We start from the raw sequence: 19191 nt of genomic DNA on the forward strand, positions 1-19191 counted from the left end.
TTAATAGGCACACTATTCAATACCAAGTAACAAAAACCCTTTGTGACACAGAAGAATAGTAAAAACTATTACTAAACTTGAGACACATTTGAACAAGAGACTAGGAATTAGTCTAGCTCACATATAAAGTCTGTGAGTAAGTCTCCCTATGGAAAATCAAATAGATTTAAGGAGAGTAGTAAGTCCCTCATATATGTGAGTGAAAATACTCTTAAGTACACACAATGCCACAAGAATGAAAAAGGAAAAACTTTAAAGGTAGTCATATTAGTCGAGGACATATAAATTAAAAGTTAACTTTATTAGAAGAAAGCTTCTACCACGCACACAATATTGCTGTTTCCAGCAATATTCCAGACAAATGAAAAGTACATCTTTAATGAGACACAAATGAGTAACAAACAGGATACAGATAAAATGTGTCTATTCGTCTATTCTTTATACATCACCTGTTATGAACATGAACTTTTGTAACAAAACTAATATGAAGATAAGTGAAAATACATCTTTAGAAATTAAATTAAGTTAAAAGGGACAGTGGTTGGAATTAAATAAATCCCAGTATATGCTAACAAGAGATATATTCACCTGTTTCCACTTCTTTCATGCAAGCCAGAACCCCAGTATCTTGGTACACCTAAATATTTCAGTTTATGGGACTTAGTCCACTTCTGAACTGAGAATACAAATAAAGATAAGTTCATGAATTTGCATTGGTGAAGATTTACATAGAAAAGTGATCTACCCATCACTTACATGTGAGCTGCTTCGTCTATGGAAACTAGTATGCCAATTATACTGGAAAATTAATGATGCATCATTTATAGGGACAGAGATACAACTAAAGTTTCAATTTAGACAATGTCATCAACACAAAGATAATGAACACATTACCAAAACGCCTAGTTTTACTGTACGTCTGAATGACTCTAACAGTATATGTCTGTATGTTCTTAATTCTTTAAAAATAATTTTGAAAATTATCTAAAAAGATTCTCTTTAAGATCGACATTATACCTGTAGGCTCTATTTTCCTAAATGTTTGTACTTCATTAAAAACATTTTAATAGACTGCTTACTTTCATCTGGCTTAGCAGCTCGCATGTAGAACTTTAACTCAGTAAAAAGAGGTCCATTCTGGCTGGGTTCCTTTAAGACAATTTAAAATTAGTTAAAAACTGCTGCGTTAGTGCCTAATAATTACTAAAAGCTCCAAAAAAAACAACATCCACCCTATAAAAGCACATTCTTCCTCAAATACTCTACAAGTGCTGATAAATTCAATACTGTGTTCTTTTTATAAAATAAGATTGGCTCTAAAAACTTATTTTTATTATAAATTGCTTATCATTAAGAGTATCAAATGACCTATTCCCGTAACAAGGGAGAATAAAGAATAGCAAATTAACTGAGATGTATAGAAATATTACCAATAATTGGCAGCAATAGTTTAACAAAGAACATTAAACAACATTATTATCTCAGATTTTCCAAATTAAAGTTGGATTGCCACAGTTGCAATAGCCATTAATGAGCCTAAAATAACACCTGAAATGATAGGATGGAAAAATCTCACCAAAAGTTAAATTCTTACTGAATATAAGGTATTTTGTTCCTTTCACACATTAGTTGATCAAGGTAAAAATTACAGAGGATTTCACAATTTCTCCCTAACTAAAGAACTACAGTAATTTTGACTTCATTGTCTACCTTGTGTTTAAGCTAACGTAACGTATTTCAGTTCCATTTTCTTTGGACAAAGCTACGGTTAGCTACATAGTACAAGCAAACCGCAAGAGAAATTGGTTTGAAAACACCAAAGCTTTGAAATACTGCAAGAATTGCAGGTGGGTGAGTACCTTCACTATACATTTCCAGAAGTTTATGCAGAAAAGAAAAAGTGACTTCAACTCTTGCAATTTTAAGCAATTGATTTTGAGATAAGTTTCAGCAACTTATTTTCTACTTCACTCAGAGGGAGGTGAGGCACTGGAACAGGTTGCCCTGAGAGGTTGTGGATGCCCCATCCCTGGAGGTGTTCAAGGTCAGGTTGGATGGGGCTTTGAGCAACCTGGTCTGGTGGGAGGTGTCCCTGACCGTGGCGGGGGGGGTGGAACTAGATAATATTTAAGGTCCCTTCCAACCCGAGCCATTCTGTGATTCTATGATTTTAGTCTGGTTACTCAAATACACCCAAACTCATTCATTCTCAATGAAAATTCCCCTTTCTGGAATATCCTACAATTTAAGGAAACAACAAAATAAGGTATATATTTACTGTCAAGAAAAACCAGAGAAATACAATCACATGATATTAGCAGATTTCCAAGATATATAACATTGATCTTAAATGGTTTTAATTGTAACTTTTAAATGTGGATGCAGCGATCCAGAAACCTGTTAAATGTCAGGCGGCACCACAGTGAATAGAGGTTTACTGCTGTCTGACACTGACAAAGCAATGCAAAGAGATCCAACACACTGAGGAACATGGCCTTTAATGTACATCTGATTTACTGGTTTACAGGTAGAGTAGGAAAACCAGTCAGAATGAGACCAGATACCAGCTTGGGCACCAGTCCTAGGCCTGGAGACTATTAACAAGCCCATCTCCACCTCACATTCTCCAGCACTGTTGCCCTGATAAACAGTGGAGCCAAGACAACCGTTTTCTGGCCCCTCTGTGCAACCAAGCTGTAGACCTGAGCAATGAACCTGAAAAAAAAAAAAATACAGACCACCTGATCTATGCAAAGAAACTTTGGAACATGCATAACTACCTTCACATACTTCATATCTCCACTACTGACAATAAATTGGTGATATATAGGTTACATACATGGAGGAGAAGGGTTAAACATTTGAAGTCTTTTACTGCAGTCATCTTGGACGAATGTTATCTGACCTATTTGCTTGTTTCTGTGTAGCACACTCCAGTAACACTCCAACTTAATTAGAACATAAAGTCTACATATGATTTTGATTCAATTTACATACATTTCTGGAATGTTATTGTTACTAAATGCAGTGAAAAACTGTAAGTGTTAAAAATTCTTAAAATATTTATCTTTAAATAAATTATCAAAAAAAATATGCCTCAGAGCTGAAAAAAATCTTCCTCTAGTCAGAGCAAACGCTGAAGATCTGCTATGTTTTCATACTTCTGGGGATGAAGAAATAATTTAACCACAAAATAGAAATTCATGCTGACTGTGTTGCTGTTTTCCCATAATATCATTAACTCTACATAGAGAGAAATGAGTGCATGTGCTGAGTTAAAAAGGCTCACATAATGATGTCCACTATTTGCTGTACTTGTCATCTCATAACACATTAAATCCAGAAGGACTCCGAACACAAAGTTCTCCAACTTCATGCTCAGAGTCATTCCAAATACACACTTCGCAAAACTGAAATTGAAGTCTAATTAGAAAAGATAGAAGAGATTACAGAACACATGTCAAAACCCAACAAGTTTGTTCAGGTAATATTTTAAGAATTCTGATCTTTTTCAGTCAGCAATTTAATGAAGTGTTATTAAACTCTGCATCCACTCCTGAATACTGACACCTGAAAGGTCCACATGTTTAAAAAGCATTTCTTTTTTCATAAAAGCTCTGATTCATTTCGTACTGTTCAGACATCAATACTACGAGGATATGTCAAAGACTAAGCCAATTTCCATCCCACTTTAATAGCTTAATTTGAAGAACATTACTATAGAAGCACATATTTTGTTAAACGCTAATAATTGTTCAAAGCTGTTAACCACTTTGCTTTGGATCAACTAGGAATCACCCAGGCATCTGAAAATAGGCCCTTATCTGTAGTTGTGCTTTACTAGACTGTGGAGGCATAATATGTTATCGTTCATTTGTGAGGGCAGCCAAGGACTGGGCTACTCTTTACTGCCATAAACGCAAAATTATAAAAGACAAATTAAAAGTGAGTGGTCATCGGGGGAGATTAGAACTGGGGGTATTTACGAATTGCTGCAACATAGTGAATATAGCATAAAATCAGCCCAAAAGTTATGACAACTCTTCTTATAATCAGAGCCCAAAGTAGAGGGAAGAAAAGCAGGTGCACGGGTTTGCACAGTGTAAAATAATGAGTATCTGACAATTTTCCAATCAAGTCAAACTGCATTCCCCCATGACAACTACAAGGCTCTGTACTTCCTGGCCAGTTCCAACTGTCCTAACTCAGCAGGAGGCTGGCATTAGGAGGCAAAGCACTGCAGTTAACTGAGGTGTCTGCTCCTTGCCTTTGGACCAGGGCACGGCTCCTGCAGAACGGACGCTCCCTGCCCTGGACAGCACAGCTGGGCATGCAGGAGCAGGATGCAGGCTGGGGCTCCTGGGCCATGTGGAATTCCTGCCCAACACCTACAGCAGCACTATGTGGATGCTGAAAGCATGGTAGTTTGATATTTGCTTTGTAAGCAGTGCCTTTTTTAAGCAACTGGCATTTCAGAAAGAGGGTCATCACCAACAGCATCTTGGGGCGCTTTAACAGTATCAAAAACAGCACTGTAGAATCTGTAGAATCTCCCCTTGGCCAGCACACACAGCTATCAAGAATAAATGCACATACTAACTAAAATGCATTTTATTCTGAACTAACCTGATCTTTTAGTTTGGGAGAAAAATATTAGGAGTATTAACATATTTGCATAAATGGCCAGATATTACAGTGAAGCATTTATTTATTAAACCATATAGTGATATTGAAAAGATGAAATTTCCGACCTATGCTGAAGAAGTAACTTTTCACATTGAGAAGTACTTGTAGAATTTCCTGATATCTGCTTTTGTCACAGACCACAAACCGTACCAAGATAATGAAGGGTCTGGATCTACTATGTCTACTGCTATATTCCCATTTTCTCTTACTATGATTTTACCAGGGAACCATATATAATAGCGGGATCTATGCAAAATAATCCAGCAAAATTTAAGAAAAAATACTTTAATGTTCTTTCCTAAGTTAAATATATAAAGCCAAACAGAGTTAAATATTTTTTTTTAGTTTAATATTAGAACAGAAGAAAACTTCAACTAATAAAAAGAACTTGCTGATTCACTTCAGTGAGCTAAAAAAGTTGAGCTACCAACAGTGCTTTTTCTTCTACCTAATCCTGAGGTTAAAAAATTATGCATCAATGCCATTTTAATTCACTAGAAATTAGAATATGTATGTGTTTTACGATAAAACATTTAAAGGACTTTATATCTGCTGGGCCCTTGGGAATCGAAGTTTTGCTGTTTCTACTCCCGAGCCATCTGTCAGCTTACCAACATCCAATGGTGAGCAGCAGTTCACACAGACTCACAGAAATTGTCCAAAGCTACCTACATTTTTTTTTTTTTGTACTTGGGCTACTTACAATAAAGTTACAAAAAATTTTGTAATGAAACAGAATCTGATCCATTTCAGGAACCTTTTTCAACTCTCCTCATGTTCCACTATCCACCCTCAAACACAAGAATCCCAAATCTCAGAGTTCCTCTGCATCACAGGTTTTTCAATGTTAGACTTAAACAAAGCACACTTCAACAAAACACTAAAACTACGTTATTTTCGGTCAGAAGATGTTTGAAATTACACATACTATTCTAGAACAAACATTTTCAATTTGTGAAGTAAGATTCAAATGCTGTCTTACCACTTTTACAACATAAGGTGCATCACTGCCAATCGACTTTGAAGAATTACCATCAGCTGTTAAAAAGGAAGAGTTTATTAGTAGTATGAGAGGAAACTGTCACATAACATACACTTATTTGCTATGCAGGATGGACAACCAAATGACAGTGCAATTAATGAAGCAAAAGCCTGTATTAGTATCTTAGGGTTTGGTAAGAGAACTACTATATATGACAAAACCACTCTGTATGGACGTGGTCCACATTCTCCCTTCTATTCCAGGAGAACAGGCAGTTTACTAACGAAAGCTCTTCTTTTTCTCTTATTCAAAAGCTTTTTCCTCAGTCAACAGCATTTCCTTCATTTTCTAGGACTGTGATGAACACAGAGTTGTGGCTATGAACATGAGAACAACATTCTCTCTATTTCTCTATTTTTTTGTCACGTCACTCATCCAAAAACGATTTTCTCTTGGTACCAAGCTGTTGAAAATTACCACAAAAGGAGTCACAGGTATAAAGGACATCAAGTTAGGCAAGGACCAAGCACAGGAGTCAGGTGTGCAGCTTTGTGCAAATCATGAGCAAGCAAACAGAGGGCAGGTTTGGGCTTGAACAATGCAAGCATTGCTAACACAAGAACTACACAACTTCAGAGAGCTGGAACTCCAGTCTGTGAATTTTTAGCTCAATGTGCAAGGCTGAGTAAGTAGAGGGTTGGCAAGAAGCCACCCATTGGTCCTGTTTCCTTCTTAATCCACTTACACTGCACTCTGTTCATTTAGAAACCAAGACAGATTATTAATTTTATTTTTTTTAATCAGTGTGAATTCAATGCAACCTCATCACAAAGAGGAAGGATGTAAGTGCACAGAAAAGGAAAACCTTGTTAACACAATCACCTTAAATTTCATCCCTTCAAAATTGTTTGGAAAATAACTAAGAACAAAACAAGTTTTTTGATTCCCTGAGGTATCCTCAAGAACTCTGTTCATCCGTACAAAACAGATACTAAATAGGGAACGGTATTCACCAAAAGAAGTTCTCTCTGAATTCAATAAAACAGCATCGCAAGACAAGGTTTGTGGCGATGCCTTAAACCGTTAAGGTCCAAGATTGCAATCTGTTCCAAACATTGGTTACGTGATGAAGTATACGACTTCTGTCAGAAGTTCCCAATGCAATGAAGAAGTCAAAATCAGCACAGAGTCAAAAATAGCCAACACATCGGCTGATCAGTTGTCTCCATACAATGTGCTTACGCAGTTCCAGTTCAGAATTTGTGAAATAAGGACACTCACGTAAAAATCCTTTCTTTCAGCCAGACCAAAAATCTCATTTAAACAAGTATTAGACCATCCTTTTACTGCTCAAAAGAAATAAAGATCCTGAATAAGAATGAATGAGCCACCACTTTGACTGCTACTGGAACACCGTGCACAACCCAGTGCTTACAATGACCATGTGTCCACTCTTGCCAATTTTTTCCAAGAACATGAACCAAGCTCTGATTCTAGTCAAAAACATCTGTTAAAGATACTCTGTGTCAATTTGTCATTGTTTTGAACAAGGATAAACATCTCACTCTCCATTTTAAAGTACTACCAAAGATAACCAGACTTACCAAGGTACAGGCGTCCAAAGCCTCCTTGCCCTATAGGGACACCCAATTTCCATTCTTTTTTCGATGTATCTGTTAGAACCTCCCCTAGAGCGAACACTTCAGCAAGCTTCCTTTTCGCGGGGGCTCTTTTTCCAGACGTCTTCTTAATATACGGCATTTTCACTGGAGGGGGTAGGGAGGGAGAAAAGGAAAGGAAAAATAGGGAAAAAAAAATACACGGGTTACATGATGACGAGAATTATTGCCTTGCTACTTCACATGCCAGCGTTTTACCCTTGTTTTTCCTTCTGACAGATTTCCACGTAAGCATAGATTGTTTAATTTGGTACTACCAAGATAGTTTAAAAGAAACACAGCAAGTAATTTTATTGGCATGAATTATAAACAAAAAATAACTAATTTTTCCAGGCATCGGAAAAATCAAACAGCAAAAATCTTCACAAGAGAAATCTATGAGAAGACTTTGTAGAACACGTGCTAGAAAAATCTCAGAATCTATTGTATGAAATCAATCACACCCAATCACAACTCTAAACTTAGAAAAAGTAAACTAATGAAACACAGCTCATCAGTTTTCCTGGGGTTTAATTTGCTTAGTGAAGAAATACCAGATAGTCCAAGTCTTCAGTGATAATACAGAAAGGTATTAATGGTTACACCAAAAAGAAAAAACCACCACCACCAGTAATCTCAACATTTCTCATGGATTCCTCTTAGCTGTAAAAAATACCAGAAAAATAGAGAACTAATTGCTAATTATTTTTCTGTATAACTGCAAGCAACAGAAGTGAGTGTCTGCTTATTGGTCACAGGACAGCACTTGGTAGATCACCAAGAAACCAGCACGCAACTACATATCTGGAGATCAGAGATGTAAAAAGCACTGCTGCTGCCACCTCCCAGCCTCAGGTCCCACGTAAGCAGGATTTCTAGAACAGCCTTCACCGTGAGCAAATCCATGTTTGGGATTTTTGCAGAGCCATGTTTTGATTCAGTAAAAGAACCTACTGAAGGTGCGGCCGTAAGGCAAGGTGTGCACTAGCTCTACTTGCATGAAACCTTCATGAGGTGCTTTTACAAAGACGTGATCTTTCCCACCACCTTATGAAAATGAAAGGCATACAAACACACACAATTATTTTATAAAAGATAAAGTTCTGACTGTTGGGATTAGTATTTTATTTTGCTTACGTAAGCAGAAAGGAATATTAATACACAATTCAGGAAGCTTCCGGACACCGAAATCTCTTTTCCTCATTAGTCTAGCTGTTCAGTACAATAACCCTAAGTGCAGTTACTTAACATCAGTTTTCTTTTTTTCAGTTCTTACGGTCCTCTGAAGGACCTACACGGCACACACCTCCTCGGTATCACAAAACAGGATGTTTTAATTCTGCATCATTTTCCCGTATTGCCAATTACTTCTGTAAAGTAACCTTCCCCCTGTAGTCAAGATGTAACTCTGACATTCTACACTCAAAATTTAAGGCTAACTTACACCCTTTTTTTTTTTTTTAATCTTCAAGGTGATACTCACTGTACTGTCTTAGAGGAAGATTCTTCCCCTAGACTTTCTGCAGAAGAAAAACGACACGTCCAAGCACCAGATGCAATCTCAGCCAGTACCATACCAATGGGAATGTGATGTTGTCAAAGCACCCAGAGGAACAGACACAGGTAGGAAGGAATGGCAACATGTTGATACTGCTTAGAAGAGCAGGCCAACAAGATCAGAGCAGACTTTTAAGCAGCTTCTCAGGACACCCAGCTTCAGGAAAAAGACAGACATTAACACGGAGGGCTGACTGAAGCCTTCAGAAAGTGGTAATGGGAAAACAAAAAAAGTTTGGAACTCAAAGACTGACTCACTTAAGAAAAAACAGAGTGCAAAAAGCAGCAGTGTTGCCTAATGGACTCAGATGTGGGACAAGACTGCATTCACTGTCATTTTCTAATGAGTACAAAACTATAGGAAGTGAGCAAACAGGTCTCAAGCTAAGAACAATTTGAGAGACATGAAGAGGACTGGAGAGACTGCAGCTTGAGCTCTGAGCTACTGCACGTCATCCCTGCGAGCCTTGGAAGGGCCTGAGCCACTGTCCGGTAAAAGCACAACTTGCAACCTCTTTTTCAATAAAGCTAGCAAGCCAGTGAAACAAAACGATTGATACATTTCACATCTTTGACATTCACAGCAAGTCTGTTGATAATAGATTCGCTTGAAAGGGAATTAAGTTTACCTAAAATAGGTCCACAAGAGTATAAAAGGAGCTGGTGCTTCCCTTTTTTTTTGGCGTTATCATTCAATGTGGTCAATAATTATATGCCTGAAGGTATTTAGTTAAAAAAAAAAAAATTAACAATGTCTTCCCTTCATCCATAAAAGCAAAATTTCAAAATGGACATAAGTTTGAACGTCCCCAGCTGGGAACCCTGCCCTTCCAACTACACTAGATACACATACGTGGTTTCCTGGCTGCCTATATTCATCTCCATCTGTTAAGATGGCAGCGTGCCTACTTACAAGTTGGTCAAACTATCAGTAGGCCATAGGTGCCAAACACTGATCGCTTTCAATGGGCAGCATGCACAACGCTAAGCACAGAGTCTATTGCAAAAAAGCTGTTATCCCTGGAAATATTTAAGCAATGGCCACACACGCTTTCACTTGTACGTGCGTAAATCCATTCACAGATCGTCTATTGATTGAAAGCAGAAATACCTGGAGGCTGCAAGAACTTTCGACGCGCAAGTACAAAATCGAAAAATAACAACAGAAATAATGAAAAAACGAGATAATGACATTTTAGTGCAAATTGTGTCATTCCGTGCGTTCCTCACAAAGCAGCAAACACGAGAGGTTTGTCAGGAAACATACGAACCAGCAAACGTGATGCAGAACTGCCTACTGTACTATCAACAGCTGGAATACAGTCATCTACTTTTCCCTAAAATCACCTTTAAAATTTCATTAAGAGAAATCACCTTTACCTTTCCTGCATCTCAATTACCTTTCCCCATCAGTAAATGGAAATACCTTCTATCTCACAGGTATTGTGAAGCTCAATTCATTAGTGCCTGCAGCCATGCTGAAGTCCTTGGGAAGAGAGTGCCACCCCTGTCAAGTACCATACTATCATTCAAGTAGCAAATAGATCTGACCCTACTTAGCTAAGGTATCTGACAAGAACAATTTTCAAGGTGCATGATCGTAAACAGCAGCATCTTATGTGGTTACAATATGTGCAAAACAAAGATCTTGCTTCTAACAAGTATGAATAACAGAAGCCTATTTGTCTAAACTCTCTCTGAAAGCCTCTTAGTAGCACAAAGGCTATTTCTCCTTCTTCTCCCTAATAAAACATCTTGGAAGAAACTGAATAAACCGTACTTGAGATATGCAGACAATTTTGCATCAATAGTTCCATTAGTAGTGTTATCTTTACAAACGTGTCTGCAACGCTTGCTACTCTAGCTACACTTGAACTCTTAGAATAAATATGAATAGCCACTTCTCAACTGGCGGTGGCATCCGTTCTCAATAAAACTTTGTAATTAATATAAATCAAATTTATTTTGAAGGACGCATTTCTGCTGCGTGGCAAGTCCGACTGGTTTCTTCCTGATCCTCTCCTTTTATTCTCTGGAAATTGTCGTTTTCATGGTTGTTTATCCCAGTAGGACCTATTCTCGATCTCAGCGCTGACAAGGCACGTTGCTGACCTGTGCTCCTTTTCATGAACACGTAGGCCTGGCAAGACCTGAAGTCTGTGCATCATTAATAGTGCTCATCAGTCACAGCAACACACCTAGCTCTGCCTGAAAAAAGGAAATAAAGACGAGCAGAAACAAAAGGAATGTTTTCGCTCAGGGAGGAGAGAAAGAACACGACACCTGAAAACTTCTGAGCGCTGCAGGACTGCTTCACAGGAAGGAACACATAAAAACGTACCTGAAGCAGCAGTGACTTGCAGTACCAAGGGGTACATGGACCAGTCACAATTTGTGTGTCCGGTATATGCAAGAAAGTCTTTGCTCACTATTATCTTCTTACATTTTTGAGTACTGCTATAATCTCAGCTCCCAGAGATTGACAGCTAACAAATAACGTGGAAGATGAGGTCTTACAGTTCTTTCTGTAAGAAACAGATTATTTTTTAAGACAAAATGAATAAGTGTATTGTTAGACCACAACTTATTAGAAGTTCTTCATCACGATTGCATCATGCCAGGCAATCTGAACTTTATGTGTTGTTTTGTGGGGCTTTTGGTTTTGCTTTTTGAAAGCACGCCAACACAATTTTCATTTTTTTTCTTCTAACTTCAGAACACAGTTTGCTGAGAGAGAAGAGGCAGTCATTTACAAGGGGAACTGCTGTGTTGCTAACTAATTCTCAAGTGTCCTCAACAGATACATTTTCTTCTTCTGAACAGAAGAGAAGGACAGGTTCTCCTGAAAACGCTGTGCCTTCAGATATTTCTTGCAATGAAAAACACGGAGGCCTTTATAAGGTGCCTCTGTCACTTCAAATGACCTCCAAACCAACAGTAAACACCCACGCATGTAAAAGTGACCCAACTTTGAGGCTGCCTGGCAGCTTGGCATACTGTATAAAATTACCAGCTCTGAAATTCATCAGGAACCCCACATAGCTGGGGCATTATCCCTGGGAATTTAGCCAACAGTTCATTCCTCCGGAGAAGGCGGCAGCGGCCTTCTGACAACGGCAGTAACTCAGGTTTACTCGGGAGCAGCCCCGGACAGGGGGCCACGAGGCCTGCAGGCCGCACCGGGCCTTCCGCGCCGCGCCTCAGCCCCTGCCCGCCGCCGCTGGGCGCCGAGCCCCTGCGGGAAGGGCCGCGGCCAGGCCCCGCCGCCCGAGGCGCCTCCCGCGAGGGCGAAATGGCGTCCCCGGGAAAAAAGAAAATAAAACAAACGGAAAAAAGGCCCCGCCCGGGCCGCGGCGGCCGCCAGTACCTCCTCCGCGCCCCGGCCCCGCCGCCGCCGCCGCCGCCTCCCCGTCCGAAATTCCCGCACTGCCCGCCGGCGGCCCGCCCCGCCGCGGCGCTCACCTCCCACCATCGGCCGCGCCCATTGGCCGCCGCGCTCCCGCCTCGCCCGCCCCGCCTCGTCCGCCCCGCCTGGGGCTCTAGGGCATGATGGGAAATGTAGTTCGGAAAGCCACCGAGTTTGGGGGTTTTGTTTGAAAGTGGCGCGGTTGTAAAACGGAGCGCGTCAGGGAGGGGTTGGGCGGGCCGATGGAGGTGTCCTTGGCCGGGAGACATGGTGGGACACAGGCCGTCGGGTGTGGGGGGACCAGGTGGCGCAGCAGTTCTCCCTCAGGCCTCGGTGGTTGGTGCTGAGGCCATGATGGACCCATGCCAGCCATCCCCACGCTCTGCCCTCGCCCAAACGCCTCACAAACCCCCCAGAAACACGCCTGCCCCCTTTGTCCCTGCCCCTGTCTACTTCTCTCAGGTCTGAGTCAAACTACGAAGCATTAAACCCAAAAAGTCTTGCTAAAAACCTGAGGTTAGAGGTCACAAAATGTCTGAGAAGAAACAAAGGGTTTCAGAGAGCGGTGAGGCCCCGGCACAGGCTGCCCGGAGGAGCTGTGGATGCCCCATCCCTGGAGGTGTTCGAGGCCAGGCTGGATGGGGCTTTGGGCAACCTGGTCTGCTGGGAGGTGTCCCTGCCCAGGGCAGGGGGTTGGAACTGGGTGATGCTTGAGGTCCCTTCCAACCCAAACCCCTCTGTGATTCTATGATTCTATCAAACAGTGGCACCACCAAGTCCCAAGAAACAGATCCTGACTCAGCCGCCTCATCTCACATCCACCACAGAGCACAAAGTTACACTTCCAATCGTATCCAACTGTTACCCTGTGGCGTGACCGTACTGACGCCAGGCAAAAATGCAAACAACTTCAAACAATTTATTTTTTTTTCCTTTTTTTTTTCCTCTCATACACATTTCATATTATTTTCCTTATGGAGGATGTATACAAATTAAATGAAAGGTGTATTTTCTTTCCTTTAATGTGCTTCTATTAATCTTTAAAGGATGGCCACCGTTCCCTAAGAATAGCAGTATGGCGCCGCAGAGTTGTCTTTGTTCACCCATTAATACGCATTCCAAGAGGACTTAAAGATGATGTGCCCGGTAACCTCACAGCTCTGGTGTATTTTAGGAGAGCAGTAAAAACACTCTATTGTACAGAATGCTATTAAAAGGTAGCCACAAATAATTTTTTGACACATTTAAGATCTTTCCAGTTGTCTTTACAAGTTGGACTAATTTTTGTATTTGCTTAGATAGGACCTTACATTTTTGTTTATGAATTCCTTCAGAACCCAGAGAGAATCAACTATAATTTTGAATACTCAATCAATTTGATGAGAAAACTGATTTGTTCGGTAAAGATATTACATTTCCATCTAAAAAATTCCACATGAGATAGGGCTGACACTTAAGCTCTTCTCACCAAAGCAAGGTAGAATATCATTTCAAAATAGGATCAAGTCCTTAAAGAACTTAATAAAGAATCACTTCAGCAAATACCTATTCCTCCCTTAAAACAAATGAAGAAACAAACACAGAGATGCTGAGTAGAGTTTGTTTAGCTTTATGTAACAAAGGAAATTTGTATTCAATGCCTGAGTAAGAAATGGATTTCTGGACTCCTAATTCTGTAATACAAATTACAAGGTCATTATTAATTGTACTATTCAAAACATATTAAATTCAAAATTAAGATGCAGAGGGAGGAAAGGTCTTTTAAAATCTTGCAGTTCTTTGAAAATATCTTCTGTGTTCATTCCTCACATTAAGTAGCTGAATAGGTAAATAGAGGAATGGAAGATAGGGAGGAAGAGGTCCAAACTCTACAGAGTGCCTATTAATTTCATGAAAAAGAGATGGAGTATTAGAGGCATTAATGAAAACAGTGTGGAAGAAATGCTACAGAGTCAGATCACTTGGAAATTTCACTTTTTCCTGAAGTTTTCTGATGCTCACAGGCACGATTTGAAGCTGTTAAAGGGAATCATTTTAAATAATTTGAAGCTTCTAAGGCAAGAGCTTGTTTGAAGCGCATTAAATTAATCCAAATTATAGGACTTTTATGAGTTTCTACAGGGTTTGTATGTTTTCTTTGGTCAAGGTCCAAAACTCATATGCGCAGGCAGTTTTTTTCTACTTAAAAATAAACACCCAGACTGTCTTGGAAGTGTCCTCATCCATCTTAGTTAAAAGTTATATTTATAGGTATGCACACGTTTTATCAGGGGAACGCTGGATATCCTACACTGTAGATACATTCATCTGCAGACAAACAACAGTACAGGCAGTCTAACTATAGCGACACAAAGAACTTCTGTTTATCATCAAACATTTCATATATCCCATTACATGTGAAAGAATTATTATCTATCCTGTTGCAGTGCAATGCTTTTTCCTATAATGGAATTTTACTCTGCAAATTTATTTTGGTATTAAAAGGTTCCACTTTATAATGTCTATGGTTCAATCAGTGATCTAAAAGGCACTTAAATGCTTTGAACAAGATACATAAAACGCTTTTACTGCAAAAGCTTTGCTGTATCTACCAATTTTACCATTGATCTCCTTCCATGTAAGGCAGTTCTGGAAGCTGCCCATGCTGTATAAAATCACATGGTGGCTTTTGATCTCCAGCTGGTGATTAAAGCACATTATGGAGGTTTGAAATTTTCTTGTGGTCATTAGCATACCTCCAAACACTTCTCTGCTAAATAGTAGTGGTGTTCTCACTGCATGCTATCTAAATAAGAAATCAGAAATCTATAAACTTATTATTTATAATCCTTTGTAGCTCAGAGGATAGAGATCTCTTGAATGAGGTGACCTTACCCTTAGCAATAGACTTACTGATCAAATAGTGATTACTTATGGTGCCTAGTCACTAGCAAAATGCAAGGAAGAATGAGGTTATATATTTTTAAACCCTCTTTTGATGCAAACAGGCAGAGCTCCATGCTTTGCAAGACCCTGTATAATTACTCCCTATCTGCAGTTCTATATTTCCCGCTGCTTAAAGACGTCACCGTTGCTCCCAAGATCACGAGGCTATTGCAGGTTTTCCACAGCAGATTTTTGAACAACTGCAGCATTAACTCTGTTGCTCGAAAATAGAAAAAAAAAAAAAAAAAAGCATCTTTTTCCTTACTTTTTGAAAATGTATTTGTGTGGTGGGAAAAATAAAGAATCACTTACCATATATTTGTTACTTTCTCTAGCAATCTCCTTGGGGTTTCCTTTCACAGAAAATAAATGAGGATGTCAGCTTTATATATTTATATTTCACTTTATTATATTACATTGCATTTTATTTATGTATTTTTACCATCTGTATCGTGCAAGCAAGCAAAATTTACTGCATGTTACCCAGATACAGAGAAAAATGTTTCATTTGTTCAGAGTTTACGGTCAGTAAATACCAAATAAATTCCAAAGCTTTCTGTTAGTTAGTTGTTCTAACCTGTTCCCTCACTCCCAAAAAATTGAATGAATACAGATAACGTGGTTTCTGACAAGTAAACGACTTTTAAAAGGGAATAAAAGCTGGAGGGGAGAAAGAGCATTGGTCTGAAATAGATATTGCAGTTGTAAGGGAGACGTGTAAACGGACAGTAAAAATGGTGGAAGAGACAGGCAGGCGAATAGCAAAGTTAGAAATTACTGGCAGAGCAGTGAGGACACAAGGCTGCAGTTCTCTTGCGTTCCTCCCCTGGTGCTCTGGCACAGCACCTGGAGTTACTGGAATCTAGGAAATAACAGATTCCCATCTCTGCTTTTATCTAGCAGTTTAACACTTGGAGGAAGAGCAGAACTACAGAGAGAGAGCACTAAAGATTTAACATATAGGCAACATTTTTCTTGTACATCCAGGCAACACCCTAAATACCTGAGACCTTTTGTAAGATTGGACACAGCAGTTTTTATCCAAGCTTATTGTTCAGAAAAAGAAAAAAGAAAAAAAAAAAAAAGAAAACCAGTGCATATCACATGCTTTTTCATACAAAACATTAATTCGTATTCATATAAACAAGTATTTGGTGGATTAATTGTCTCATACAAACTTTCTTGGAGAAAGTAGAAGGGGCAGAGGTCATTGAATGTTTCATCAAAAGAAGATGTCATACCACAAAAATTAAAAAGAAAATAGTGTATCTTATAATCTACACTTTTCTGTCTTCTGGCAAGCTTTATTACCCAAAACTAGCTGTCTGGAGAAAAATAAAAACATTTATTGCTGCTCTTCTGTACCCAGGCATAGCATGGAATCCTTCCTGTCAGGCTGCTCTGCAGTGTAGTTGTGGTGTTCATGACCATACTAATCTACATAAAATTTACATGACATGTAACAAAATATATGATTTGCATAAGAACTGGTTTCCTCAGTCCCAAATGGCAGTGAGTAACTCTAAAAAAATCCTACCACTAGGTGTCTCATTGGTTTTAATATACTCCAACCTAGGAGCAAGAAATGCTCAACAAAATTTAACAAAAATACAGTTAATTACCACTGACATTCCCTCCTTCGTTACACCAGCACACCCTGAATTTAATCACATGCATTATTGTAATCAAGCTGTCAATCAGATTTTGAAATATTTCATTTTTTGACATAATTACAGCAGAATCCCTACAGCCCGTCTAGAACATGGATATGGCAAGATTGATATTGTGTTACAAAATGTGATCTGACAAAAAAAAATTGATGCTTCTGTGCAAAAATTAAAGAAACACTGAGCTGCTAATGCATTTACCCTGCAAATATGTCTCATCGGGTAGAACGTCAAGAGTTAATACAACTGCCTGCCCATTCACTGAATAATGTACATGTTCTTGTCATGCTTTAAACGCTGAAACGTTGTCCGTGTCATTTTTATTTTTGTTTAAAAATCTATAGCTTTAATTTACTTCCTTGGCACCAACTGTATGGGGGCTTTTAGCCTTTAGGCTTGCAGCCCATAAGGTAAGCACAAGATTTAGAGAAGCAACCAGCAGAAAAATGAGATGCCAAGGGCTCACGTTGAAACTCCTCTTAGTCAGTCCTGTCTATGGAAATCCACAAAACTGGGGTATTTGATTAAAGTTTCCAAACAGTTTGCATTCCTGATGAGACATCCATAGTATATAGCGACGTCCTTTCCAAAAATTCCACGTTCCTGCTTTTGGGTGTAAGGCGGGGAGCATATTTTTTATGTTAGCACTTCAGAACATATGAGATGCCCCTAGAGGTGCTCCCTTTAGGTGGGCACCAGTCTGTCAGCAGTCACAAGGGTTCCCCCGACCACAAATAACACAGGCTTTGGGCCGGCTCCGGTGAGCCTTGGTGAGATACAATCTCTCTCACTGTTGGGACACGAGTTTGTCTTTTAACCAAGAAGGTAATTTTTACCATCTGGTGACTATTTCATGGCCTCTGTGAATGAGTTTGCAGACCCCGGCCTGATTTTATGTAGACAACTGTCCCCCTTCACAAAAGTAACTGTCGCAATTGGCAATGGTTGTGACACGTGCTGCCGGCAGCAAGGGCTCAGGATGAATGGACTGGAGGCAGGAGAGTGTTCTCCTCACTGTGAGGAGGGAGGTGAGGATAGGGGATGCTTTCAATACCACCAAAAGTGCTGTACTTCAGTGTGCAGGGTTGTTAATTCAGGCATCTTTCACATGACCAGTGCTCTTTGCTTTAAAAGCCACTTGCTTGTATATTTCCAGACAGGTGTTGCACTGGAATAACTTAGCTAAATGCATTTAGATAACTTAAGACAACCTCTCAGCCAATAGCGAATCAATAATTAATTTCTTCCTTTCCAGTGCTGGGTGAGGATTTTTCGCTGGAGAGATGTGTGAGGTTTTTAAGAAGCTGCAGAAGCACATGTGTAACTTCACATATAATCCCAGCACTCTTCCACCTCGACTTCAAGAGATGCACCATAAATGCGCTCCTTCTCTCCATGCTCACTCTGTCCTCAGAGTCCCAGTTGCTTATTTTCCATAAATTGGTACTGGTCCTGTTATTCAGAGAAGTACTGTTTCACATGGGTATTATCACAGCTCCTAAGATCTCTATTCATAAGATCTGCTTTTTTTTTCTAGCTGAGTTTTCATATTTTCGTCCAGACATCTGTTGAAAGGATTGAATTAACTAATGTACTAGTAGCAACTAAGAAAACATGTTTAATGAGCTTTGTCATCTGCCACAATGAACCTACCAGGGCAGTGAGACAGGGGCATATAGACATAGGTTCCCTGTTTTATGCCTTGAGAATAGGTTAAATTTCCTCCTCTTCTTTACATCCCATCACCTCCTTCTTTCCCTTCAGTCACCTGAACCTGTCTGCATCCCCGCACATGAAAGACACTTTGCATGTCCTGTGGAGGAGGTGATGAGTTCTGTATTCCCTCCAGACTGGCTACTTTTTGGCAGGACATGCCAAGCTTTGTCCCTCCCCAGTTGCCAATAGCTTGTATTCAGTTGAAAAATGCTGGGAGCCAAGTATTTGCAATCTATTATTGAAACAGCTAATTTTGCCAATAAAGACCTGGCTTTGAAGATATTTAAATGGTATTAAAACTACCTCAATGATATAAATAAAGAAGCGAGTTCAGCAGTTTTTACGACACCATATACTGACAATATTCTAAACTGTCCACTAAACATTTTTCATTCTCCATGGAATAACAACACACTGACTGCAATATTTCTATCTGTGTTCTTTTACTTGCTAATAATCAAATTGCAGCCATCAACCTTTTCATTTAGAACTACTTGCTCCAAAAAGTAAGTACAGCCATTTGAAACAATTTTGTAGCTATCTCAGACGGAATGCAAGTTTTACATTGTTGAATTGTAAGACTGTCACCTCGTA

The 19191-nt window shown here is 39.5% G+C and overlaps 1 protein-coding gene across 2 annotated transcripts in view; it reads right to left on the minus strand.

Annotated features, from left to right (window-relative positions):
- VRK1 (VRK serine/threonine kinase 1) overlaps positions 1-12330 on the minus strand; it is a 33890-nt gene extending 21560 nt beyond the window's left edge. Inside the window, exons 1-5 of one of the 2 annotated variants that reach the window (XM_040559026.1) lie at positions 12251-12330; positions 7273-7434; positions 5669-5724; positions 1080-1149; positions 589-676 (exon numbers count right to left, since the gene is read on the minus strand). In XM_040559026.1, coding sequence (XP_040414960.1) covers positions 589-676; positions 1080-1149; positions 5669-5724; positions 7273-7429 — 371 coding nt within the window. In that variant the 5' untranslated portion in view covers positions 7430-7434; positions 12251-12330. Of the gene's footprint in view, positions 1-588; positions 677-1079; positions 1150-5668; positions 5725-7272; positions 7435-11224; positions 11406-12250 lie in introns of those variants that run through there. The other variant, XM_040559025.1, reaches the window with a different exon arrangement.
- Between the last annotated feature and the right edge of the window lie 6861 nt (positions 12331-19191).

The sequence above is a fragment of the Cygnus olor genome, chromosome 5, assembly GCF_009769625.2.
Source record: "Cygnus olor isolate bCygOlo1 chromosome 5, bCygOlo1.pri.v2, whole genome shotgun sequence".
Taxonomy (NCBI): domain Eukaryota; kingdom Metazoa; phylum Chordata; class Aves; order Anseriformes; family Anatidae; genus Cygnus; species Cygnus olor.